General features: G+C 33.7%; 4 protein-coding genes across 11 annotated transcripts in view; 3 read left to right on the plus strand and 1 right to left on the minus strand.

Moving 5' to 3' along the window:
* Positions 1-5,751, plus strand: part of LOC117122517 (AP-3 complex subunit beta-2-like) — a 30,347-nt gene extending 24,596 nt beyond the window's left edge. The window contains exons 20-22 of the mRNA XM_033268104.1: positions 102-237; positions 2,251-2,348; positions 3,190-5,751. Of these exons, the coding sequence (XP_033123995.1) occupies positions 102-237; positions 2,251-2,348; positions 3,190-3,485 (530 nt within the window). The 3' untranslated portion in view covers positions 3,486-5,751. The remainder of the gene's footprint in view (positions 1-101; positions 238-2,250; positions 2,349-3,189) is intronic.
* Positions 5,752-6,516: 765 nt separating this feature from the next.
* Positions 6,517-9,498, plus strand: LOC117122545 (DNA-directed RNA polymerase II subunit GRINL1A-like). 8 transcript variants are annotated; one of them, XM_033268145.1, is made up of 5 exons: positions 6,517-6,761; positions 7,319-7,410; positions 7,806-8,241; positions 8,607-8,692; positions 9,213-9,498. In XM_033268145.1, exons 2-5 carry the CDS (start codon positions 7,334-7,336, stop codon positions 9,295-9,297), a joined length of 684 nt encoding a protein of 227 aa, XP_033124036.1. In that variant the 5' UTR covers positions 6,517-6,761; positions 7,319-7,333; the 3' UTR covers positions 9,298-9,498. The 8 variants fall into 8 exon arrangements, with proteins under 8 accessions (XP_033124036.1, XP_033124032.1, XP_033124031.1 ...); XM_033268141.1 differs by having other exon boundaries at positions 6,530-6,761; positions 7,319-7,434; XM_033268140.1 differs by having other exon boundaries at positions 6,737-6,839; positions 7,319-7,434.
* Positions 9,499-11,729: 2,231 nt separating this feature from the next.
* LOC117122544 (uncharacterized protein C1orf43 homolog) lies at positions 11,730-20,180 on the minus strand. Its single transcript, XM_033268138.1, has 7 exons — positions 20,036-20,180; positions 18,807-19,032; positions 18,533-18,586; positions 16,212-16,372; positions 14,545-14,603; positions 13,565-13,673; positions 11,730-12,838 (listed from the first exon to the last, which is right to left on the minus strand). Exons 1-7 carry the CDS (start codon positions 20,111-20,113, stop codon positions 12,614-12,616), a joined length of 912 nt encoding a protein of 303 aa, XP_033124029.1. The 5' UTR covers positions 20,114-20,180; the 3' UTR covers positions 11,730-12,613.
* A 199-nt stretch (positions 20,181-20,379) lies between these two features.
* On the plus strand, positions 20,380-26,394 carry LOC117122562 (adenylate kinase isoenzyme 6-like). The gene is made up of 4 exons (XM_033268168.1): positions 20,380-20,500; positions 21,396-21,547; positions 22,008-22,153; positions 23,337-26,394. The coding sequence occupies exons 1-4, from the start codon at positions 20,449-20,451 to the stop codon at positions 23,530-23,532; spliced, it is 546 nt and encodes a 181-aa protein (XP_033124059.1). The 5' UTR covers positions 20,380-20,448; the 3' UTR covers positions 23,533-26,394.
* Positions 26,395-26,398: the final 4 nt, after the last annotated feature.

Below are 26,398 nucleotides of genomic sequence, written 5' to 3' on the forward strand. Positions count from 1 at the left end.
TATATAATCAATTTTATAACTCTAAATAACACTATATAAATTGTGACAGATTAGAAAAGAAAATTTAAGTAACAATTTCTATTATGACTTTGACATCTAAGGTGAGAAGAAATTACAGGCAGGTATGAGATTACATGAATTCAAGGAGATTACGGACTTGGACTCTGGTGACTCAACAACTGTTAATATTGGTGTTGATTTCTGCGACACGATTCAACCAGCAAATTTTGAAATACGGTAAGTTGAGATTGCAGATTTATGCCATAAATTTTTAGCATCTAAGCACACGTTTTCATTGTTGGAATGTTCAGAATAATTCAAAAACATCACATTATATGGAAAATGTATACAATATAATTATACTGCCCCCTATATTGAAGGTTGTCTATTTCATTTTTGTAGTATCCATGTGTTATATCACTTATCCATTGCAAAGAATGGTTATTCATCTAAAAATAATATGTTAATGTTTTTATTATTATTTATTTTATCATTTGTACAGTTGTTATCATGGTATCATTTTATATTAGTATTATCACTGTTACATCCTAAGGAATGAATATTCACAATTAATGTACAGTATATTACTTTTATTATTGTATTATTATTGTTATCATTATTATAAGTATGATTGTAATTGTTTTTCAAAAGGAATAATTATACTCAAATATAAATATGATTTTTAATTTCTTAATTATTATCATACATATGATTAGTATCATCATCATAGTGTGTGTATTATTCCATCATTCATATTAAGTGATTGTGTTCATATATTTCTTTTGACATAAAACATAATTTTATCACTGATTTATTTTTATTTTCCTTATTTGTATTCAATCACATTTACCAGTGTCACTGATAGATTTGACACTTGCATGTAAGTGGTGTTATGCTGAATCTAGTTTGCAAATTATTTATTTGTTCATCAATATTTGAGCATCCATTGTTAACACTAACCATAACCTTTTCAATGTTTTTCATAGTCAACTGAACTTTTCAGATATTTTATATTGTCTACATTGAGCTAAAAGAATGAAAAAAAAATATCAATATGAAAAAAAAATATCAATATTTAATTAACTTGCTTATTTTAAAGTAATCAATCAAATCAGTCAATCAATCAATCATTGTTTGTTTTTAAACTTTCAAATATTGTGATGTTGCATTTACTATAATATGACATTGACCATTGTGTAATTTGTAAACTACTTTAATACTTATATGGGGCTTGCCATGCCAATGGCAGCATCAGTGACCAAAACAACAAAATTCATATTCTACGCAATATAAGTTATAAAATGATGGGTCATTTACAGGAATCCACTTACTATTGCCAAAGTTATGAATTTCAAGTATTATGGCTTCTCAGTGCTAAGGTATACAATGCTGCCACAATCTATACTAAGTACTCAGTTTAACATTTAGTGTCAGTACGCTGGTTTTGGAGCGGCAAGCCTCATGTTTTTAATTAACAAAATTACTGTAACCGTTAACAATTATTGAATTATTATTGAATTATTATTTTTTCAATTATTGAATGACAGTACTTTGTTAATGCTTCTTCTGTATGCTGTGCTAATTCAGTAACTAATTAATAATATCTGTTTGATATTTTGCATACAGGTGATTTTTATGACTTGTTATTAGGAGAAATGCTACCCCCTTTTTCCTGTACTTGCTTCTTGCTTAATAACTTTTTTTTTCTTCATCTTAAATTGTCAGATACAATAACAATGATGTTCAAGTATAACTAGAATCACTGTTAAGTTTTTGATATTTTGACATTAACTTTACAATGTCACAGTGTTCTTACTGCATGTTTTATGGCAACACAAAATGCCATTTTGGTTTACAGTTACTTCTCTACTGGTTGATGTACCTATCTACTGTATGTAATATTCTAATTCGATAATTATTCAGCTGATTAATTGATTTTTTACCAATTTATGATGTAATCTTAATTATGCGCCAAATCACCTTCTCACAAAATAATGTAGTATACAATTACTAGACGCTAATTCCAAATAGAACCGAGAATTGTACAAAGATAAAAAAAAGCAGGTCATTTAAACATACTTGAATCAATTAATGCAGTTTTTATCTAAGACAGTAGTATGATGGTTTGGTACATAAGCTTATGCAGTTCACTTCCGCCTATGTTAAAGAAACAATTTTGAAAACCTTCCAAAGATTAAATAAAAATCTTGAAATGCTCATCTAAAGAGAACAAATAAATTTCAATTTCAGGACTGAATCAAGGAAATATAATGTAAGCATCAAAGCTCCTGTCGGTGAACTCGTACAGCCTGCAGTAATGAATGAAAGAGACTTCCAAACACAGCAAGGTATGCATATACCATAAATACACTGTATTGCTGGTTCATGTCAACAGTTACATTTTGAGAAAAATGTGATGTCCTCATTAAGATTTGAACTCAAAGACCCCTATTACTGTTCGATTGCCATACAAACTAAGTTGTAAGGCCCAGTTTACACCAACTCTTTGAATTTCCTCTTCATTTGTGGCAAAGACAAGCCAAACCAGTCACTCCTCGCAAATCATTTTTCTTAGATAATGGCCAAAACATGTTGGAATGTCAACATTTTCAAAATCTATTTTATTGCATTGGTATAACCCTTACATATCTATACATCTTGCTATGTTGTTATTTTCTCCATTTTTGGCAACATTTTTTAATAATTTGGTGATGGTTTGTGCTTGAGAATTCCCCAAAGTCGTAAATTTTGAAGGCTGATTTCTCAAATAATGTTATTTATACAGCTGTATGTTTAAACTCCTATAACTTCACAACAAAACATCAGATTTGAACGTTTCTTTCACCTTTTTATAACTTTCATTTTACTGTTTAAACCTGTATTAATAACTAAAAATCAACTGGTTTGGCTTGTCTTTGGAACATGTAGAAAAATTGATTCATATTCTTTACCTAACTAATATGACACTTGTGTATAACTATTTTACTGAATAGTTAATTGTCTACCTGAATGCACAACTGTTTACCTGAATACAGATGTTACTATTTACCTGGATGTGCATCTATGTCATGAATGTACATGTACAACCAAGGAGGTGTATTTACTAAAATCTAAAACTCTTTACCATGGTAAATGACTATTTCCTGAATTACTTTTTATCAACATTTCATTTCTGTTTCTAATTTGCAGGTAAATTAGCTGGAATGAATGAAAACTCAGAAAAGGTTGATATTCCTGATTCACTGAACAACCAAAAAGCAATCATGCAAAAAGTTGGTGAGGTTGCAAACGTTCAAGTTGTACCACCTAGCGATCCTACCGCTACTACCTACCGGTTTGCTGGTAAGACCATATCAGACGGTACGCTGGTTTTGGTAACAGTAAAGGCTGACGGTAATAAGAGTAAAGTAACAGTAAATTGCGAGAAAATGGTCATAGGAAACATGTTGCCAAAAGATATAAAAAAGTCTATTCAAAAATTGTGATACTATAACGATAAAGATGTGGAGTCATTTGTGTTGTCTTAAGTCACTTGAAACTAGGAAAGAAATATAGATATTGGAATATAATTGATTTCATAAGTACAAATAATTAGATAAAAATATTTATTAGTCAAAAACTAAACCACATAAAAACATCTGTAAAATGTTGTTCTAACAACAGTAAATTGTGAGAAAATGGTCATAGGAAACATGTTGCCAAAAGATATAAAAAAGTCTATTCAAAAATTGTGATACTATAACAATAAAGATGTGGAGTCATTTGTGTTGTCTTAAGTCACTTGAAACTAGGAAAGAAATATAGATATTGGAATATAATTTATTTCATAAGTAAAAATAATTAGATAAAAATATTTATTAGTCAAAAACTAAACCATATAAAAACATCTGTAAAATTAATATTATATAAACCATGGGGCCCACCAATAAGTTTTATATTCAAAAATATAATGAGGCACACTTGGATGTGTTATAAGCCATCATGATTTGAAAATGTTAAATTATATATTTGGTCATCTTGAGGACGAGTTTTATAGACAATCTGACTTACTAGTGTCATGAAGGTACCATGCTGATTTATACTTGGGTGCCAGTTATAAATGAGAATAACCATTCAAATTTGAATCAAATAATAAAAGTACTATAAAAACGCTTTTCAAAGCAGTTCCCCCAACGTGATGAGGGTCCAGAGTTGGGTCCTGGACCCTTGATGGCAAGGCAACTCATCTGTTATTGTGATCAATGTTTAATGATTAAAATTTATATGCTGAAGAAGGTACTTGAAGCAATTACAGTACAAGTTTACAGTGTATTCAATATTATCTGTAAGATTGCATGTGTAAAGTAGAAACTCTTGAGAAAATTTATTTTAAGTCTGTAATGTCTTGTTAATTGATAAACTTACAATCTGCATGGTTTATATATTCCTGGTCAATAATCTATACAAATTGCAGTTGTCTTCAATTGTTGATACTCTTATCACTGTTTTGTAGTATTTATAAATCTTATTATTTCTATATTACCAGAAATATTGAAAAGTGGTAACCTGTAGGCCTGTAAGAAATATTATTATTATGCTTTCATCTATTTGTTGATACACAAATAGCCACGTCTTAGTTTGTAAATAATATGTATGCAATGTATAATTAATCGTAAAAAGTATAGAAATAGATACCGGTAAGTATTATAATAAGTGTTCGGTACTTAAAAATAAATTTTTTTCTTGTTTTGTGTTGCTATGAATTAAAAAAATAACTGTGCCATTCAGAGTGTAGAAATAGTTTACTGCCATGAATATTCATATAAAGTACATGACAAATTATTGAAAACATATTTATGATTATATTGCACTCAAAAAATCTCATATTGAGATTACAAAATAAATATATAATTGGTAATTTGTTAGCTGTAAATCCTACTTATTAAGAAAATTATTGACAGGGCTATTATTGGAAGTAGTTAAGCCAGGCATGTGGTGTCAGGTTTTGGTCACTTGTTATGTTAACCTTTCATCAGACATATGGTAGAGCAACTACCAACTCCTAACAGGGGGCAGACATACTTTTTGTTTCATTGGATATGTCTGAGGCTAGACGTCAGATATTGTTTATCAAACAATATCAAGATCGGAGATTGTATGCCCAGTATTAATACAGTTGAACTTGTCAATCTTATTTTACATGCCAAATTGTTGTGTTTCCATTAAAAATCTGTAAGTCATTTTTGTTCTAAGTCGAACAATATTTCAATGCAATTTTGGATTCGACTTAGGCAAGTTCATCTGTATATTATTGCAAGATCTAAAAACTAAATAAACTTAAGCCATGCACTTTCAGATACTGTTTTATAAAACGGTGTAAAGCTCGATAAACACAGATCAAAATATATATACTGTACCTGTGCTTAGTATATTGTTGGTCAAGTTTTAGAGAATACTTTTACTGTAGACCTTAAAACACATGCTTTAATGATGTCATCAGTAAATATTGTTGGATAATTACCGCCAGAAGGCTTTTGACTGACAATGTTTGTGGAACATAATTTTTGATTGGCTGAAACAATGGCCATGTCTTTCCTCTTGTTTTCTATTTGTTTTTTCTTGTTTTTGTGTTTTATAATATCTGAATACATTCCTGAAGGAAGGTAAAACTCTGTTGAAACAATTTTAAATTGTCAATAATGGTATATGCAGCAGCAAGATATAAAATAGTGTGTATGTATGAATAAAAAGAAATATATTATTGCCATTGAATCCATTTTTGTTTTGTTTTGGTTTTGAGTGTCAAAGAAAAGATAAACAATAATTTTACAATAAACATTAGCCACTGGAGTATAATAACACTGCATCAGACGCCCATGAACCGAGAACAAAAAAAGATGTGATATGAATATATAATTTCTGATATGCTAACTGGTACCAAAGAGTGAGCCATGTGGCAGTGGGCTGTCAATGGTGGTTTAAGATGTAGTTTCCATTTTGAATATTTAAATTCTTTTTTCCAGATGGCTACCTTACAGAGAAACATAAATACCGATATCTGGTAGATTGTTAAAAAGTAATACAATATAAAAGTCAATATAAAGACTGTTCTGGTGAAAACGAAATGATAAAACCATAAAACTTAAAAACAACATCTATATCCTTTCTCACACTTTGTTTAAAATTAAGCTTCCTTTTATACATAACTTTTGAAAGTTTTGGAAAAATTAACAAACTGATGGTCAAATCAGATGCATATATCAAAGTACAAATATAGAATTTATTTTAAAATGTTTTAAAAACTAATGTAAAATATCAGACCAGCTGACAAATTAATATGCAACATAAAACTATAAATAGATTTATGCATAAATTCACCAAAACTGGGAAGACCAGAATTAACAAACATCAGAAGCACTACAAAATTTACTCTTTTTTTAAGTAACATACACAAAGCATTATTATCAGGGGTGGTGCCACGATTTTCCCCGACGAGGAGGATTTTAATTGTATTATTGTTATTGATATTCATACATTGCTGCTGCTCTTGTGTTTTATAGATAACTCAATTTGAGTTTTGACTGTATATCGGGAAGGAAATATACAAAATGATTTATCAATGTAAAAATTTACAATACACAATACAGTATTGCCTAATATTGCACAATGATGACGAGCCCCATGGAACATTATGATTGGCTGGCGTACAAAATCTAACACCTAACTAACCACTAGAGTCAAATCAAAACAAACAACAGGGTATTCGCTGTATTTGGAAAGTGGTGAGTGAAGTTGTGTGTTATTATTAGTTCGTCGCTAAATTGGTGATATAATTATCTACAATATCAAAGAATACAATGGTATATTTATTTACCCAAATATTTTATCAAATTCTTGTCACCGGTGTTGGGCTAGTGTTTTTTTTTCAAGCTCCGGTTAGGCCCTAGGCCTCAGGGTTAGACCACCACATTGGTCTAGGCCTAAGCATACGCTGTTCATTGGATCGAGAACATCGCTTGTGCTATCTAACTGATTAATTGAGGAAGTGATCATTAGGCTATAGTTAGACATCAATAGAAGGAAGATTGGAGGATCTTGCTTTATAAATATTAGGTTAAAATAAGTAAATTTTATCGTATTATTTATTGTTCAGTCTATATTATTTATTGTTCAGTTTTTTATATTTGACTAAGCATACTACTGGCCGGGTCCCTGGCCTAAGGGAGTAGAGAAGAATTTCTCTTTATTCAGATACAGTAATACAATCATCTTTATCTTGTATCTTGTGTCTTCCTAGTTATCCTAAAAAATTGTGTGGTCTTATTATTTTGTTATACAGGTGATTGCAATTAAAATGGAATTCAAACAGAATGAATTGCCAGAAGACCTACAAAAATTGACAAATCAGGAGTTAGCTGATCTGTTGAGAAGGCAAGAGAAAATACTGAAAAATAAGTACTGTATCTTTACTGTACTAACTGCATGTTTTTGTATAAATAAAAATAGTATTTTGGCCTCCACAGAAATGAATACTAAACACCAATAATCTGAAGAACCAATAGCTTCTTTGCATGGTATTAGCTCTCACTGAGTTGAAAATTGAAAAATATTTTCCTAGTGAATTTAACAAAAACCAACTAAATAATATCTTTCCTGTATTTGTTTTTGTTATTATAGTAAAACATTGGTAATCAGCAAAACCTACAGTTTTGTTCTTTGTCTTAGTGAAATTTGATGTAAATATTTATATAAAAGGACTTAAATTTTTTTTTGGTGGATTTCAACTTTTTTGTAGTTGTGCACATACAGTACTATCACAATTTCAGATCATGCATGTCCCGATTACCTGACAAAGGGCAGAAGATACAACTATTCAAGCAGAAGCTAGAAAATATCCTTACAGAACGAGAAAATGTTGATGAAGCAGCAGAAATGTTACAAAAGATGGACTTACAAACCAGCAAACAGCTTGCTGATGAGTCCAAAGGAAGCCTAACTAAAGAAAAGAACATATCCATAGATGCAACAACAGCAAAATCACCATTTAAACCATCTCAAAGTTTAAGATCAAAGGCTATCCCTGCAAATGTGGAGAGACCTCAAGTGATGTCATCAAAGGGGAATTCCCCTTCAAAATCACAAGCACATAAAGTTTCTGAATATTCCAATGTTGTTTCACCATTGGGAAAGTTTGAAAAGACAAAAGAACTGCCTCTAGAAGAGTCACATAAATTATTGGTAGAACAGAAGGAGAAATATGAGGTAAAGAATTGTATTTGCTAATTTATTTTATATCAAATAATTATTGTAATATGTTCTATTTATTTTGGATCCAAGGTGGTTTTGCTGTATGAAATGGACCAGAGTGTCTAACTTAACAACTGACCAATCAGAACAGGTCCTACAAACACACTTATGGGACCTTGGCAATAATATCCAAAGGGGTGGGGAAGGTCCATTATGCTCAATAAACATTTTGTTTTTAATTTTCCTTTTTTTCTCCATTTCCATTTTTTGTTTTGTTTTTAAGAAACTGGGAAACCAAACTGTTTCTGCTATGCCAAATCACTTCTTATATGTTGTGTTGAATGTTCAAGTACAGTATAATATTTATGCTTGAATTACAGGATCTTCAGGCCCAGCAAGCTGCTGAGAGGCTAGCAGAACGAATGCACTTGACTTTAGGAGACTATGAACCACAAGCTGATGATGCGTATCCTTTGTGTATTACAGTATTATCAATTTATTATTATAATTGCTATTTATCATTTAAACATTACAATAGTGTTGTACTGTATTTGCTAGTAGAAAATTCCTATTGTGGTGGGATGTTATTTTATTAGGGGCCTTGTATTACTAAATAGACAAATAAGGGCATAAAAAACTGTATAATATAAATCTGTAGAACGGTCTCAGGTTTAAAATTAAGGGGCCATATTTGACTCAATTTCTTTTTTTTATTCCGTCTCTAAATTAACTCTCGTTGGTGGCACTGTCCAGAATGATAAAAAAAATAATAAGGGATTTGTGGCAAGTCTAGTTGCCTGGTAGGACTGCAGAGAGTGTAGGAGTGTGTGTTTGTTGTGCATATTTGTCAATATGAATATCCAACGACTAGCAAGCACTTTGAGAGGTTTTAGATTGTAGAAAGTGCTATATAAAAACAGAATATTATTATTATATTCATCAACATTTGAGAGATGCTACTGCAATTTCCTTGACTTCTTTGAAAGTTATCGGGAGACAGGAGAGGTGAGCAGTGGAGAAGATGAGGAGACTGGCAATGTTGACTTGTCTGATTTGATAGATGAGACTTAGCAGCTCTGCTGATGGAATGCTCTCAATTTGATAAAAATTCATTCACTCTTATTGCATACTGAATTTTCCAAATATATATACTGAATAAAAACTAATACAGAACAATGAGTAATGGTTTTTTTTTAAAACTAATTTTAATTAAAAAAAACTTCTGTATACTTTTGTCCATTGATATAAAAAGTCATTTTATTGATACAAAAAGTCATTTTCACTTCAAATATACATGTTAAAACTGTCCCTAAACTTGTTCACTCCATGACGATAAAGACCGAAAAATAACCCATAACTCACAGCTGCTTAATTGCATATGGGCATGGTGACTACTTAAGCAGCTGTAGAGAGGGGCTTAGTTCACATCATTCTACGATGGGCTAAAGTGAACCATAGAATTGGAATAACCACCTACTCTGAAAGATGCAATAGGTTCTTTCAAGTGCACATGAGCCAGATGCGTGACTTCTACCAACTGAACCCTGGGGGTGAGGAGCAGCTCCAACAAGCACTGATGATTAAGGCTATAGTTAGCAGCCCCCCCTCCCCCAGCCTAAAGGCCAACTCAGACAGCGTCGTACGACGCAGCCCGACGCGATTTTTTGTCGCGTCGGGTCTGTGCGTGTTAAACGCAGACGCGATGGTGTGCGTTGGGGGCAGTCGGGTCGTAGAATATTAAACATGTTTAATATTTCTCACGACGGCTTAAGACTGTCCCCGGCGATAAATCGGGTCGGGCTGCGTCGGCCGACGCTGTCTGAGTTGGCCTTTAGAGATTGTTCACATTACTTGCCAAACTTCATAACTTATTAATCATATTTCACATTAAATAAATATTTATATGCTGTAAATACAATATTATATAATAATACTGACACAATATGTTGCATCTCAAAAAATGATGTATGGGAATAGGTGTGTTTAGATAAATAGGAAGCTTTTGGAACCTTATGGTAATGAAAATGTCAAGTTTTCATTATTCATTCCTACATAATGATTCACTACTTCACATCCGATAAACAAATTGAGTGTGCGCACTTTTGTTGATCTTGCCTAGGCTCCAAGTTTTTGGAAGGAGAAAGGGCATTTACATTCTGTTTCCTTCTGGTTTACCTCTGTATATGATTCTCCGTCTGTCACCACTTTTAAACCTGAATCTTACAGTATGTAAAATACTTTTTTCATTTTCGTACACACAAATTTTCAAACGATATTCTTTAGAAAAAAGAACAATAAAGATGTTCATAGTCGATTATTGTACCTATAATATATTCATAAGATTATGAAATTTCTCTATTTGCCGCAGTGGGAGGGGTTAGAAGTTGAGTCAGCAGCCCCCCATCCCCCCACCCTATGCCCATGGAAGCAGTTTGGCGCAGCAGAAACGGTTTGGTTTCTTGAGGTCGGGGTTTCAATCCTGGGCTGTGCACTTCGCTTGTGTCCTTAAGCAAGGCACTTTATCTGTGTTGCTTCTCTCCACCAAGGAGTATAAATGGGTACAGTAACTAGTGGGGCTGCCTGCTACTGCACAAATATGGCAGCAACAATTGAGCATGTATACTGGACTCAATGACGAGGGAAAACAGTGCTTCTTAACCTAAAGGAGAGGCACTATATAAATACCAAATAAATATAACGTATATATAATATACTTAAACAATCAAATGTAAAAAACATTCTTTAATAATTCTAATCATTATAAACTACTCTCTTCATTATATGTTTGTGAGGTTTGTGAGCCTTTCCGAGTCTTCACACTGACAAGTGGTTGAAGCTCGTCACTTTTGTGTAAAGATGTTTGCGAAACTCTAGTACGAGTTTTGTCCGTGTCACTACTGTGGTCGGAGCCAATTCGTTTGCGTACTGTTGCCTCATATTTGATAGCTTCCTCAGTGATTGAAGACTGTTTCTTTAACCGTCCCTATTAAATTAAAAAATGAATCTTTTAAATTGAGCTATCAATTATCCATTCTGTTTTTACATTCCACAGCTGTTGTTCCTAATTTATAGACCCATTTGGAATGGTTAAACACTCGGGACAAGACACTTAGGCCTGGCTTCCTTAAAGTTGCTACACTGTTACTCCAGTGTTTTCGGGGCAATCGTTGTAGTGTGTAGCGATTGTATGAAAACCAAGCTTTAAAAAAATCCCTCATGCCTGGGAGTCTGTGGTCATCTAGGGGCAAGATGTGTATAAGAGACAGGTGTGTTTGTTGTGGATTTTGACTATTATGAAGTCAAAATGAAGTATTTGAAATCATTGCGAAAATGATTAATACGCGCTACGCAAGGGGATACACACTTCTCAGTTGAGGCGTTGCCCCCCCCCCCCCCCCCTCCGGACACGGCTTAAGACTGTCCCCGACGATAAATCGGGTCGGGCTGCGTCGGCCGACGCTGTCTGAGTTGGCCTTTAGAGATTGTTCACATTACTTGCCAAACTTCATAACTTATTAATCATATTTCACATTAAATAAATATTTATATGCTGTAAATACAATATTATATAATAATACTGACACAATATGTTGCATCTCAAAAAATGATGTATGGGAATAGGTGTGTTTAGATAAATAGGAAGCTTTTGGAACCTTATGGTAATGAAAATCATTATGTCAACATAATCATTCCATACTTCACATCTGATACACAAATTGAGTGTGCACACTTTTGTTGATCTTGCCTAGGCTCCAAGTTTTTGGAAGGAGAAAGGGCATTTACATTCTGTTTCCTTCTGGTTTACCTCTGTATATGATTCTCCGTCTGTCACCACTTTTAAACCTGAATCTTATGTTCATAAAATACTTTTTTCATTTTCCTACACACAAATTTTCAAACGATATTCTTTAGAAAAAAGAACACTAAAGATGTTCATAGTCGATTATTGTACCTATCATATATTCATAAGATTATGAAATTTCTCTATTTGCCGCAGTGGGAGGGGTTAGAAGTTGAGTCAGCAGCCCTCCATCCCCCCACCCTATGCCCATGGAAGCAGTTTGGCGCAGCAGAAACGGTTTGGTTTCTTGAGGTCGGGGTTTCAATCCTGGGCTGTGCACTTCGCTTGTGTCCTTGAGCAAGGCACTTTATCTGTGTTGCTTCTCTCCACCAAGGAGTATAAATGGGTACTGTACCTAGTGGGGCTGCCTGCTACTGCACAAATATGGCTGCAACACTTGAGCATGTATACTGGACTCAATGACGAGGGAAAACAGTGCTTCTTAACCTAAAGGAGAGGCACTATATAAATACCAAATAAATATAACGTATATACAATATACTTAAACTATCAAATGTAAAAAACATTCTTTAATAATTCTAATCATTATAAACTACTCTCTTCATTATATGTTTGTGAGGTTTGTGAGCCTTTCCGAGTCTTCACACTGACAAGTGGTTGAAGCTCGTCACTTTTGTGTAAAGATGTTTGTGAAACTCTAGTACGAGTTTTGTCCGTGTCACTACTGTGGTCGGAGCCAATTCGTTTGCGTACTGTTGCCTCATATTTGATAGCTTCCTCAGTGATTGAAGACTGTTTCTTTAACCGTCCCTATTAAATGAAAAATGAATCTTTTAAATTGAGCTATCAATTATCCATTCTGTTTTTACATTCCACAGCTGTTGTTCCTAATTTATAGACCCATTTGGAATGGTTAAACACTCGGGACAAGACACTTAGGCCTGGCTTCCTTAAAGTTGCTACACTGTTACTCCAGTGTTTTCGGGGCAATCGTTGTAGTGTGTAGCGATTGTATGAAAACCAAGCTTTAAAAAAATCCCTCATGCCTGGGAGTCTGTGGTCATCTAGGGGCATTGAAATTGGGGGGGGGGGTTTTGAAGGGGGAACAAAAGTGGAAGGGATGATAAGGTGGTACGAGGTAATTAACTATTTTATAGCATAATTTTTTCTGCTTCAAAAATTTCCAGTGGGGGAACAAGCTTTTTTTTGGGAGAACGTGCACCCCCTGCGCACCCCTAGATATGCCACTGCTGGGAGTGATGTATTAGAGAAAGAAACTGACTTCTCACATGGTGCCGCATGCTTATCCTTGGTGGAAGCTACCGGAGCCCAACATATTGATGCTGAGGTACCTGCATGTACAAAATACCTCAAAATCAGGGAATGTGCACCTTCCTCCTCCCCTTCGCATTCGCGTCTGTTCAGTTAATTTTAGCTTCTTTGTGGCTAAAAATGCCTTTAGACGGTTTCTACTGTGGGAGGTGCTATAAAAGTACAAGACCATTGATAGCAATGTGTTGTTGATTTACAACTTACATGTTTGCTTGTTGTTTCTGAACTTGAGTATAAGGAGCGAGCACTTCCAACACTATGTCGCTTCACAGTCTCTTTGGCTTTCTTCGCTCGGTAAGTCTTGTCTTTAAGGCTGGTAACAAACAATTTTTTTTTACAAAAATGTATGCCACTTTTCAACTCATTAACAACAAAGAGTAGGAAAAAATTCAGAGCAACATTGAAGTAATCTATCTAAAGATACAAATATCAGTATATAATAATTATTATATAATCAATATATAATTTTTAATTGTAGAGAAGACTTGTCAAACTAGAGATAATGGCCAAAACATGTTGAATGTCAACATTTTTAAAATCTATTTTATTGCACTACAGTATACTAAACTTTATATATAATATACATCACGCTGTGATGTATATTAATGTAATATAATAATTTTGACATTAAAACAACTTTCTTTAATGATTTGGTGATGGTCTCTGCCTGAGAATACCGTAAACGTTGCAGGTAAATTTCTCAAATACTGTTCTTTAAACAGCTGTATGTTCAAACTCCTGTAATTTTATACATAACGAAATGTTGGATTTAAATAATTCTTTTACCATTTTATAACTTTTATTTTACTGCTTAACACTGCATTAATAACTAAAAATCTATTTTTGCAAGGAATGACTGATTTGGCTTTCTTCATCATAATTTGTACCCCTTTCAGAAATAATTTGTATAATGAATCAGTCAAACACAGTGTAACCTCCTCAATTCCAAGGGGAGAATATATATTAAGGCATATAATTCAGACCAATTTCTCTACAAACTATTAAAATCTTACCAAATTTAATGCTTTGTTGGAGAAACATAGATATTAAAGTGTCTTGCCCAAAAGCAGAAAGTTGAGCAGTTTTGGATTCAACCCCAATACACTTTGATTAAAAGCCAAGAATTGGCAGAGCCTTACAATTAATATGACAATGCAATATGACACAAGTAAACATTTTCTTACCATTTTATCAATTCGTTGAACATGGCAATATAGTCACTGTATTCCTTTTCCCCAAATGGCTACAAACATAAATTGATGACAAACGTAAATTCATTTGTTTTATGGAATCACTGAATGTACATCTCCATTAGAGAAGCAAAGAAAAACATACAGTAAGGGCAAATTTTTAGTGAGCTATTTGCTTATTATTGAATTAAGTCGTATTTGCTTTCAAGTAAAAATTAAAAACTAAAAATATATACTTTCTTTGCCAATTAACATATATGTCAAAGAACAATTTTGAACATTTTACAATGAGAATAGTAATTTGAAGATTTAGAATAGATTCGAAGAATGGAAAAAGCATTTTAGAAATAAAAAAGCAATGGCATATTACAACATTGAGTCTTAAATGCAAAACCACAAATTGCTCTTTCACTTAAAACAAGGCAAAAAAAAAATTTAAAAAAAATTACACAGAGCACCATCATCAATTAGCATAAATCAACATTACTACACAAAACAAAATATATATTATTATTCACAGGTATACAATATATAAATATATATAAAAAACTTGGGAAATGAAAATGAGAAACACAGTAATTCACAAGGTATAAAGATGGTAATGAATGATGATGAATTGGAAACTACCTTGGGAGGTTGGGTTAACTATTTTAGTGTTTTAAGTTATTGAGAAATGAAAGGGTAATTTCAAATATGTATCGCAAAGCCAATCAATGGTTCAGCGAAACAGTAGTTGATAATTATACAGTACCAAAATTAGACGTGTGGTTTGGTAGCAAAGATGCCTGCCTTTCAATTACAAAGTCCCGGCTTCAAACCCTGCACACTCCATATTTTTTTTTCTCCGAACTAAAACAACTCCACTCCCTAATCCTCATTCGCTCACTGTGGTCGATGGTCGTCAGTCAACGCGATCCTCTGTGCGCAACGGATCGTTTTTAATGTTCATCCGTTCATCGCTCAAAGGAGTGGAGTTGGCTTCGCAGTGAGTCCCCACTTAAGAGAACGAGTCATTCGATTTTGGAAAAATAAAGAGAAGTACAAAACTGCCAAAACAAGACAATGCTTCTGGAGTAAACACTTGTTTTCCAATTCATGTACATGTACAATGCACAGAGAAAACCTACCTTAGACATAAGTTTATAATCCTGTATTGTCATTGGTCAAAGCGGATATTGAAAAGTAAGCATAAGATCACTTTGTGTACTTAACTGCTGAAGACAATCCATTGTCATTCATTAAATTTATTAAAAAACGAGTTTGTGGTAAAAAAGAATAAGCACAACATGTAACAAAATGATAATCATATAATCAAAATATGATTATAATTTGGTTGTGGTGATGATGATACTTATAAGAAAATTATACAACTATGATGATAATGATGATGTCACTGCTGATGATAAAAAAATATTTAAAAAAAAACAAAATAAGAAAATAATGATGAGGATGATAGTGATGATGATGACGATGAAGATATGACGTTTACGATACTCTTGAAGACAACTTTATTGACAATTATAATTATTGATTATGATACACATGATAATCTACAAGGAATTGTATGATAATGATGTTCCTATTTATTTCATGATGAAAATGATAGTGGTGTATTCAATGTAAATAACAGTAAATATGAATAAAAATTTAGATAAATTTACCTTATAACCAAACCTAGCATGTTCATATGAATCGGCAAATGCTGATATCAGAGATGATCCTGCACCCTTTAAAACCTCTTTTGATAGTCCTTCCAGGTACCTGCGAACTTCTTCACAAGGTCCCCTAGCTAGGCCTGGATGCAGTTCTTCCATTTCCTTATCTACAAAATTAAGATACTAGTTGGTTGCGTTTTCAGATAAAAATTTCTAGTATAGCTTAGTTTCCTGGTTTTATAGCTATTTAATTTTATTTCATTAAAATAGTGGGGTGCTCACACACATATTCCAACGATACATGTTACAGAAAGAATATTTGGATGCATGAATAGTAGTGCTAGCTGCAAGAAAATACTTAGTCCACCAGAAATACGGATTTGAAGCACCAAAGTTGGACATAATTGCAACAAAATGTTTTTTTATGAATATATATAGTTAAATTTTATATCTACAACATACAAAAAGTTTACCAAAATATACCCACGGGAAAGGTGATTTTTATAGCAAAGAAAACTAAACTATTTCACTGGGCTTATACGCCGTGCCTAGGATGTGTGTGCTGTGCCTTGGTTACGAAGCGCTTTAATTTGATTTGCCGCTGACGCTTTTGATTGGTTTACAATTTTGGCTATTGTCTTCAATTTGCGTGCCTGCATGCAGTGTACTATAATCTCAGTCAGACCGCCGTTTGTTTAATAGTGTTTTTGTTTGGATGCATGTATCATGAATAGAGTAAACGACTCAATAATTAGCAAGCCCTATGTTATGATACAGATTTGAATCCTAAAAATAAATTCAAAAGGCGTCAAAATATAAGTTGAAAGATTTTTTATTTTGAGACTGCTCTAGTTTTTGCGATACTGTACAATGAAAAAAAACCAAAAAAAAAAAAAACACGGACTCGACAATAAATAAAGTAGTAGTTCTACATCAGTAGGTCGATGCATTTCTGGTTCCATTCTACACTTAGATACTGATGAGACTACATTGAAAATAGCCCCAGGCCTACGTTACTAAGATTTTCTATATATGTTCATGCGTCCGTTGGCCGCCGAGAAAACGTTGCGATGCGGGGAAAGTGACACACTTCATGGTGTGCGCGACTACTAGACTGAACCGGGAAGCAAGAAAGCAATGCCTAAGCTAGGGCCTAAAAAATGAGATGTTATTACAAGGCCTCAGGCCTAGACTTTACAACAAAATTTGTCAGGATCATACATGAACTAACTCTGGTATGATTCCAATTAATTTCCCATATTTATAGCTCTGTAATTCCTGTAAACCGGAAGAAATATATCTGTGATTCGCACACCAAACCTCGCGATCGCGAAGCTCGCACGCGGGTCTCACTCTTCCGGCAACAAACAGATATGACCTACATTGATTTTTTTATTTTTAGCATCAAAAGAATACTATCGTTGATGTTTTAGTTGCTTTATCTCGGGTGGGGCTGTCTCTTATACACATCTAGATGTGTATAAGAGACAGCCTTTATGTACGTCCTATTTTGGTAAACTTTTAGTATGTTGTTTTACATATAATTAAGTTTATATTTAGACCATAAAACGTTTTGTTGCAATTTTGTCCAGTCAAATCCGTATTTCCGGTGGACTAACTGTATATTATCATGTATAAGACAAGGCTTTAAATAGCAAATTAAGATCGAAAAACAGGGTGTCGTCTTATATGCACTATACATACAAATCTTAATTTTTAAATCATGTAGTCTTATGTACAGATTGTCCGTTACTTGCAAATTCACTCCTGTGATGAAGCTACTAACTGTAGTATGAATGCAATATTAAATGTAGGGAAATAAGATTTTGAAGCCCATAAAAATGGTGTTACTGTATTTGGAGGATTAGTCCTACGTTTGATTCCGTTTTTAGCCAGCTGGATGCAGTATCAAGACCATAATAAGCAGTAAAAAGTAGGAATTCCGACGGTGAAATGTAAGGTCGTCTTATATGCCCGACATACAAAAATTGACAAAAAATCTTGGGGGTCATCTTATACACGAATAGTTTAAAAGATAACTGAAGCAGTTTAAAAGTTGTTCATAAAATTGACTGCACACAAGAGCTATTGATATGTGCTCCTGCCAACTGTAAACAATGCAACTTGACACCAGCAGGTAACTCTTGGGTGTGCCAGGCTCTACTACACTTGAAATTCAGGCACAGAGAGCAAAGTAACCGAATCGCCAATCATACATGGCCTGCGAATTGTTTGATATTCATGCACAGGGTGGAGGTATGCACTACAGTATATGGAGTGACTGCTCTAGTAGGTTATGTTTTTTTTTTATTCACTCAATGCCTTACCAAATTGCTTAAACCGGTCTACAGCCATCATACGGTAGACATAGGTACACTTCTCTGAAAGAGATAACATTTTATTGATTGAATAATGATGAACATAAAAAGGAAATTGAAATAACAATAATTACTTTATATAATAGATTATCCAATCATATCTTATAATTTACGCATTCATAAAAAAAAAAATATTCATTTGTGTAAAGTTTCTCCTATCTCCACTCACTAAGCTCATAATGTGACTTTGGATAAAAAGGAAATAAATTAAAGTTATCCTCACCGTCTGCAGTGTTATCACCTCCAATATACTTATCAATTCTGTAATCATCTTTTTGTAGCAGGTTTGGTTCATGCTTTATGCTAACAATTCGTTGTATTTTACGCTCTACTGTGTTCTGTTGCTCTTTGGATAATCCCTTCCCAATGGCAGTGTGTGGTCCTCTGCTGGACTTCAGTGCAAACCTCATTATTTGTCGTTTGGCAAATATTAATAAAATGACCACTATCTAGAATTTAGAAGGAGTATGTACTAGATAGAATACAGCAGAAAATAATAAATGAATATTTTGACATGAGTGCCAAGACTCAACCAAATGCTGTTCTTTTTTTTTTGCAAATGGGATATATACAGTATTCTCCGAGCAGGCTTTTTACAGCCTGGAGCTTAGGATATTCCATTATAATTCACTGCAATATTAATGGCTCTTCGATCCCCCACTGGTTGCTGGAATGTCTCTCTTGGGGACTGTAAAATAAGGCTTGTGCTGGGAATATGTCCAGGATTAGGCCTAGAATTCTGTCCGCGCATTTAGGAAAATAATGGCTGATTTCTGTGCAATTTTCACCAAAAAATGAGACCTTGGACTATTAGTAGAGGATCTGATTAAGGTTTGTATGCACATAATTTTGGAGAGAATATGTCAACTGGTATAGACTAATATGAACCCTAGGAACAACATGGGGTGTGTGCCAAAATCTGTATCCGGGACAAACAGCCCGAAAATGACCACACCCTTTTTAAATGGCCACGCCTCTTTTTCATTGGCGGTGCTTCTTTAAACAGTAGGCTCCTTGGGGCAACTGTGGCTTGCAATTTGCAAATGTCCCAAAAAAAAAAATTCTGCATGACAATTAATAAATACTACTAGGCCTAGTAAGGGCCGGGCTAGCTAGGCCTCTAACTAGGCCTATACTAATAATTATATACTCTGTATACTCATTTATTTAATTAAAGTCTACAACGACCATATTACTGATCTCGTTTTCAAGACATCTGACCTTGGCCTAGATACTACTGCAGCTAACCTAGGCCTAGTAGTAGTAGTAGGCCTTAGTCCTTACACCTAGCTAGGCTAGGCCCTAGGCAGGTACACTAGAGATGGGCGCTAGCCTTGGCTAGTTAGGTGGTGTCTACCGCCGTGGTTGGTAAAGACGGACATTTTATAGGCAGCCTAGCCTAGGCCTAACCCCACCTAGCAGCTGGGAATTTGAGATAGCATATAAAATTACCATAGCACCAAAGCCACCTATCAATATTAAGTACTCAAAGCTAATCTCCAACGCGTCGGACTTCATTATATTCGTCATTGAAATGAATTTTTTTTATGAACTTTTCCTCTCCGTCGATCTGTAATGTTTTGATATCTGTAAAAGATTATTGCTGATAATGTAAGAAAAACATTATATAATTTTCATATATATTATAAAAAGATTTAAAAATAAACATTTATCTCATCATATTATTTTATTTAATTTTCTTGACATATAAATGGTATTTTTGGAAGAAATATATATTTAATATAAACATTTGATTTCTTGATTTAAGTGACCCCGAAACCCAAACATTAAGTTCAATACGCTTTCCGACCGAAGACACACAAGCATAGAATTTTTGCCACTCATAGACGTTGATCAATATAGAAATGGCAACATATAGCTCAAGAAACCGTGACTCTCCCAACATTCTCTTAACTGGTAATAATTGAAGTGACCTTTTTTTATTTTTAGCATCAAAAGAATACTATCGTTGATGTTTTAGTTGCTTTATCTCGGGTGGGGCACAGGCTTCGTTTGACTCTACACGTACGTAGCCGTAGGCCTACCCTCTGTTTCGCTCTGGCTATTCAAGATAGTTTATTGTTGTTTACGTTCAGGGACGAGGGGCCTGGATAGATCAGAAGGTGTTGGCCTAGGACTCGGGTATTCACTACTTTAAAGCAGTATACATTGGTTTTGAAGGCATAGGCCTATGTGTTTTTGTGCCACGTAAATAACTCAACGATGAACGCTATAGAATTAGATAGCATCAGAGTAATGAATGTTGCGATGGTAAAATAATGAAAATTAACGTGATTTTCATATAATTATTCAAATTATAATTATATTTTAGGCTCATGGAGTTTTGTTTGCGCAAATTGACGCGAATATAATATCTGCATCTAATTGTGTCATTTACAATATGTGAATATGTATTCAATACCAATACAGACTGCATTATTTCAGTTGTTTTTAATGTGAAAAGGATATGCTAATTTTTTGAAACTGCTCAGTAATTTATGCAGATTTGAGCAAAGGTTTTTTTGCATACATTTTAAGGGTGTAAATCTGATAGTGAAGTGGTCCATTTTTTAAAATAATAAAACTGAATAATAAGCCATTTCGTAGTCCTAACTGCGAATGCCCATATCAAGGTCAATTGACTTAAACAAACATACACCACATACACACAACATAGGTTTATGTCGATTTAACTTGGATATAGGCATGTGCAGTTCAGACTATGAAATGGTTTGAATTAATTTCACTTTGATTTCTCATTGCATTTTAATAGCCAGTTTGTATAATTAAAAGTGTTTTCTTTTGTTGTTAGGTACACCGGGAACAGGTAAAACCACTTTAGGGCAGGAACTTGCTCATAGACTTGACATGCAGTACATCAATGTTGGCGATGTCGCTAAGGAAAAGGAACTGTATGAAGGATGGGATGAAGATTATCAGTGTCCAGTTCTTGATGAAGATAGGGTAAACTTGAGCCTTATCCACACTATCAAGTTTTCTGTGACAAGTTTTTGTGATGTGCCCATAGCCATGGCATGATGATGTCATAATACACACCCAAATATGGGCATATTGCATTTTTTTTTCACATAAAATTTGATAATGTGGAGAGAGCTTAAATACACACCCAAATATGGGCATATTGCATTTTTTTTCACATAAAATTTGATAATGTGGAGAGAGCTTAAAATTTTGTAATGAACATAAAAATATGCTAAAGTGTATCCAGCATAGATGAACATTGATAATTTGCATATTGCATTTTTTTTTTTTCACATAAAATTTGATAATGTGGAGAGAGCTTAAAATTTTGTAATGAACATAAAAATATGCTAAAGTGTATCCAGCATAGATGAACATTGATAATTTGCTGTTAAAAAACCTTAATTTGCATTTTTCAACTAACAGCTTATGTTACTTTCAGGTGATTGATGAAATGGAAGATATCGTGACAAATGGAGGCTGTGTTGTGGATTATCATAGTTGCGAGTTCTTTCCAGAACGCTGGTTTGACATAATCTTCGTTTTAAGAACAGATAATAGTATTCTTTATAGCAGACTGGAACAAAGGTTTGTTGATGGTATTTAAGTCCTGTCAAGACTATAACAAACATGTGACATGCCTAAATATGGTCATGATGACATCACATCCTGACCATATATAGGCACATCATGACTGTATGTAGGCGTACAAAAGTTAATAAATTTGATAGCCTGGACCAGGAGGGGGAGGGTCGTGCAGTGACAGGTGCATATGCACCCACCCCCAAATTACCAAAGGTCCACAAATAGGAGCGGTTTGACTTCTCAACCTTGAGGTTGGAGTTTCAATCCCCCGCTGTGAATTTCTGTAGTGTCTTTGGGCCTCTCTCCACCTACGAGTGAAAGTGGGTACCTGGTAGGTTCAAACAAAAATGCGCTGATTAGGGGCTGCAACGTATGTGTTCCATATGTCATAGCTTGTTGCAATTACCAGCGGTAATAATGTGAAGTGCTTGGAGGCCTTGGCATGAAGCGCTATATAAGTCTAACATATATTATTATTTTCTGTGGTGGAAAATTCAACTCGCTATTGCATGTAATGTACTAGAAATCCATTCACCAAACCTCCTTGAATTATCATACAGCAGTTTCCAACTAGTCTGCCTCTAAGTTGTTGTTTAAGCAACAACTTTTATGTTCTGTATTTGTATGAGATTTTTGATGAATTTGAGTGTTTTTTCTCCGCCGCTTGCATGTCAGTGACTTACCGTGTATAAACTAATCTTCATTCTAAGTTTCACTAAAATCGTCTCATTTGGAAATCATCCTGGTACAGCAGGCGCAGATTTAAACCCTTTGAACTGTTCAGCATGGCAAAGATCAGCCCCTCCCCCTCCCAAATTTATCAAAATTATTTTAATAATTGAGAACAAAAAGAAAATTATATTTAAATTTAAGTCTGAGAGTGCCATTACCGGCCATCTAGAAGTGCCATACTCAAAATTTTCTTTACATACATAATTGATACACCCTCCATCTGTGAAAGTCCCTTCCTCTTCACCATTGTCATCTTATTGCCATATTATTTGGTTACACTACCTGGACATATTTTTGCAAGTGTTTGTGTTAAGTGAAGGATGTAAAAACTCCCAAATATTATAATTTTTTGAATGCCTCTGATTTGTATATAATTTTTGAAATATTTTTATTCATTTTGTCTTTTAAAATGTTACAAGTTATTAATTCATACAACTTTTGTCTTTGAAACCAGGGGCTACAGTGGTAGAAAACTTCAGGATAACATACAGTGCGAGATATTTCAGACAATTCTTGATGAAGCCAGGAGTTCTTACCTGCCCAGCATTGTTTTCCCCCTTCCAAGTAATTGTCCTGATGACCTTGAGACCAACATAGACAAGATAAAAGACTACATTGAGAGATGGAAAGCTTCTAAAGAACAGATTTGAAGTTGACACTCAAAAGGTGGAAGCTAATGCTAGGATGAAATGTGACAGGGTTTGAAAGAAGTGTATCCCACCCTCAACCAATGTTTGGGCTTCATGGAGGATCCATTAATTCATTGACAATTTATGCAAATATTGACTTGCAAAAAAAAGTGTTTTTACCTTCATTTTTCATATCAACGTCTTGTAGAAATTCCAAAAGCTGAAATTATGTATTATTTTCCTAAGCTGCACATTCATGTTAAAAAGAAAATATATTTATCAAAAAGTGTTAAAAAGGAAATCAAATTGTTTTATACATTTTTATTCATGTATACAACACTGAATGTTGCCAAGCATTGTATAAGAAATATCAACATACAATTAAGATGGGTTGGTGATTACTGTACTCTCAACTTTGACCTAATTGAACTACTGTATAGCACAAAATAGTTTTATTCCTTCTCTTTATTGAATTTTAATATATGATTTTTTAGACATATTTGGCAAAATATGTTTATAGTGTGAACTTAATGTTACACTTATTCTTTTTGCATTTTTAAGGTAATGTTGCAAATATGTATTGTTGCAAAATGTACGTGCAACATTTGAGATAAACTGCCACTTAAACTGTGTAAACAAAATTTGTAATATTTTAGCTATCATGTAGCATTAAAGGTACTGCCTATGTTTAGCTACAGTGGTAGCTCCAAACATTTTGACAGGAATCCAACAAGTATAATAAGGGGTTCGAACCAAGGGGTTTAAACCTGTAGGCAGGATTTTAAAGTGGGATTCTAATTTTCACAAAAGGGCACTTTGAGTCCTTACCCACCTCAGCCCTACCATTTCTTGGGTGAATTTTAAAGATTAACACCTCAGATATCCGGAAATGGCAATAAAAATGCCAAATTTCAAATATTCGGAGTTAATTTCAACAACTTCGATGCAAATAGTGCTTTTTAAAAATAATTTAAAAGGGCATTTCTGGAAAAGGGGTTGGGGGGGGGAGTGTGTTCTATCAAACTCCTCGCTTTTAAAGAACAATATGAGGAAGTGGAATCTCGCATTCCATTTGATTGGCAAATTGATATTAGTTCTGTGGTTTCAAATGGCGTCCATGCTTGTCTGTTCGTTAGTATTTTGTCTCCTGAACCCCCACCACCCGCTGATGCCATCATTGATGAGTTATTATACTTGAACAATAAAATTTAATATTTGAATTTAAATTAGTTATTATATTTTACTTGAAGTTTAGAAAAAGAAAATATTTTCCATGCCACTTAACAGTGCATAAATCAGATGTTCTTGTATTTTTGCGTAGACCTTTATTGGCTGGTAATTAATTACTTAAAAAGAATTTTTAACTCCTCGCATCAGCTAAAAACTGAATTTTTTGATCTGTCTCATTGATAAATTATTTGATTTTTCCAATGAGAGTGAGCAACTAATTGACTAAGACTTTTCTAGATTTTATCCAGACAGTATAAAAAAAATTATTTTATCTTACAACTCTTTATTAATATTGTGTAATTAATTGTATTTGTAAAAAAACTTTTTTGCTTGAGTTAATGCTTAATTTAATGGAACTTACAGATTGATTTCATTCAAAATTCAGGTCATTATACATATATTTTTTGAGTTTTTTTATGGCTAGTTTTTAGAAATTACAGCTTTTTTTATGGACTGTTCCACTTCTAGAAAGGTGTGGTTGAAATGAGTATCATCATGTGAACCTAGTGTTTGAATTTGTGTTTAAAAAATAATAAAAATATTTAATAACAGTACCAAAATATTTCTTTAGGAATAAAATATATTTGTAGAGATTATGTATTCTTTTCAAAGAAAGTTATATACTGAATCAAATTACAGTATGCAAATTACGTATGTAATGATATGATCAAAGTTTCTGTTGCACAGTGGTGTATCTAGGGGATGCATTCCCCAACCGCTTAGTTTCCCCCATTGAAAATGTTCAAAGCATAGAAATACCCTCATATCACCTTATTTTGCAAGCGTCAAGTCCCCATCAACCCCCCCATTTCAAAACTCCTAGATATGCCACTGCACTGTAGGGTGTCTATTTTTCCCCTTCAAAATAATCCACGCAATATTTGTGTCAGTTACGTGAATAATAAACTACTGACAAAGAGGTATGCTACTGCATAGTAGAATTTTCTGACAGAAATAGTGTGTGTTGTAACAAGGACTTTCAAGTCCTTGGTTGTTGTAAGCGTTCCATTTCTCATATATTTATAAGAATATTTATTTGAATATATTAGATATTCATTTACACCAAAAAAAAAAAAAAGCCTCATGCAAACTGCCCCCTCAAAAACCAATTTAAAATTTAGGGGCATAATTCAAATATGTTAATATGTACCTAAAAAATTGGATATCTCAATATTTTTAAATATTTATTTCAATAAAACCAATTAAAAAAGTACAAAGTAGTTCAGATTGATTCTAGCCTGGTTCTCACGAGAGACCTAATATCCGGATCGGGAGCTAACCGTTAGCACCTATGTGAGAACGCCTAATGGTTAGTAAGCGCTATCGGTTAGCAAGTGAGCGCGTTTCCATCATCAACCAATCACACTTACGCGTTTCCATTTCCAGTTTCTTGTTGGCCAGTGATTCGATCATCATATTCTTGGTATCCGGATCGGGATTTTCTCGTTTGGACGCATGGCAGCTAACGGTTAGCAGGATCCGGATCCTGCTAACCGTCAGCTGCCGTGTGAGAACAAAGCCAATATGAACTAGTGTCAACTATCTTATAATAATAACCATAAACCAATGATAAATTAAAAATATGAGAGGTAGACAATATAACTGTAGTAGGTAAATGATGTATAAATTGTTGAAATTAAATAACAAAAAGTACAAC

This window comes from Anneissia japonica, unplaced genomic scaffold (assembly GCF_011630105.1).
Source record: "Anneissia japonica isolate Jap-2015-1 unplaced genomic scaffold, ASM1163010v1 scaffold1889_len2455224_cov183, whole genome shotgun sequence".
NCBI classification, from domain to species: Eukaryota; Metazoa; Echinodermata; class Crinoidea; order Comatulida; family Comatulidae; genus Anneissia; species Anneissia japonica.

Coding starts and splice junctions, on each gene's coding strand:
- LOC117122545 (XM_033268140.1), top strand. Junction 7,435..7,805: donor GAGAAAATACTGAAAAATAA/GTACTGTATCTT, acceptor TCACAATTTCAG/ATCATGCATGTCCCGATTAC. Junction 8,242..8,606: donor AACAGAAGGAGAAATATGAG/GTAAAGAATTGT, acceptor CTTGAATTACAG/GATCTTCAGGCCCAGCAAGC.
- LOC117122544 (XM_033268138.1), bottom strand. CDS start 20,113: ATGACGAATATAATGAAGTCCGACGCGTTGGAGATTAGCTTTGAGTAC. Junction 18,587..18,806: donor AGGTGATAACACTGCAGACG/GTGAGGATAACT, acceptor TATCTCTTTCAG/AGAAGTGTACCTATGTCTAC. Junction 16,373..18,532: donor AGACCGGTTTAAGCAATTTG/GTAAGGCATTGA, acceptor TTAATTTTGTAG/ATAAGGAAATGGAAGAACTG.
- LOC117122562 (XM_033268168.1), top strand. CDS start 20,449: ATGGCAACATATAGCTCAAGAAACCGTGACTCTCCCAACATTCTCTTA. Junction 21,548..22,007: donor CAGTTCTTGATGAAGATAGG/GTAAACTTGAGC, acceptor TGTTACTTTCAG/GTGATTGATGAAATGGAAGA. Junction 22,154..23,336: donor TATAGCAGACTGGAACAAAG/GTTTGTTGATGG, acceptor CTTTGAAACCAG/GGGCTACAGTGGTAGAAAAC.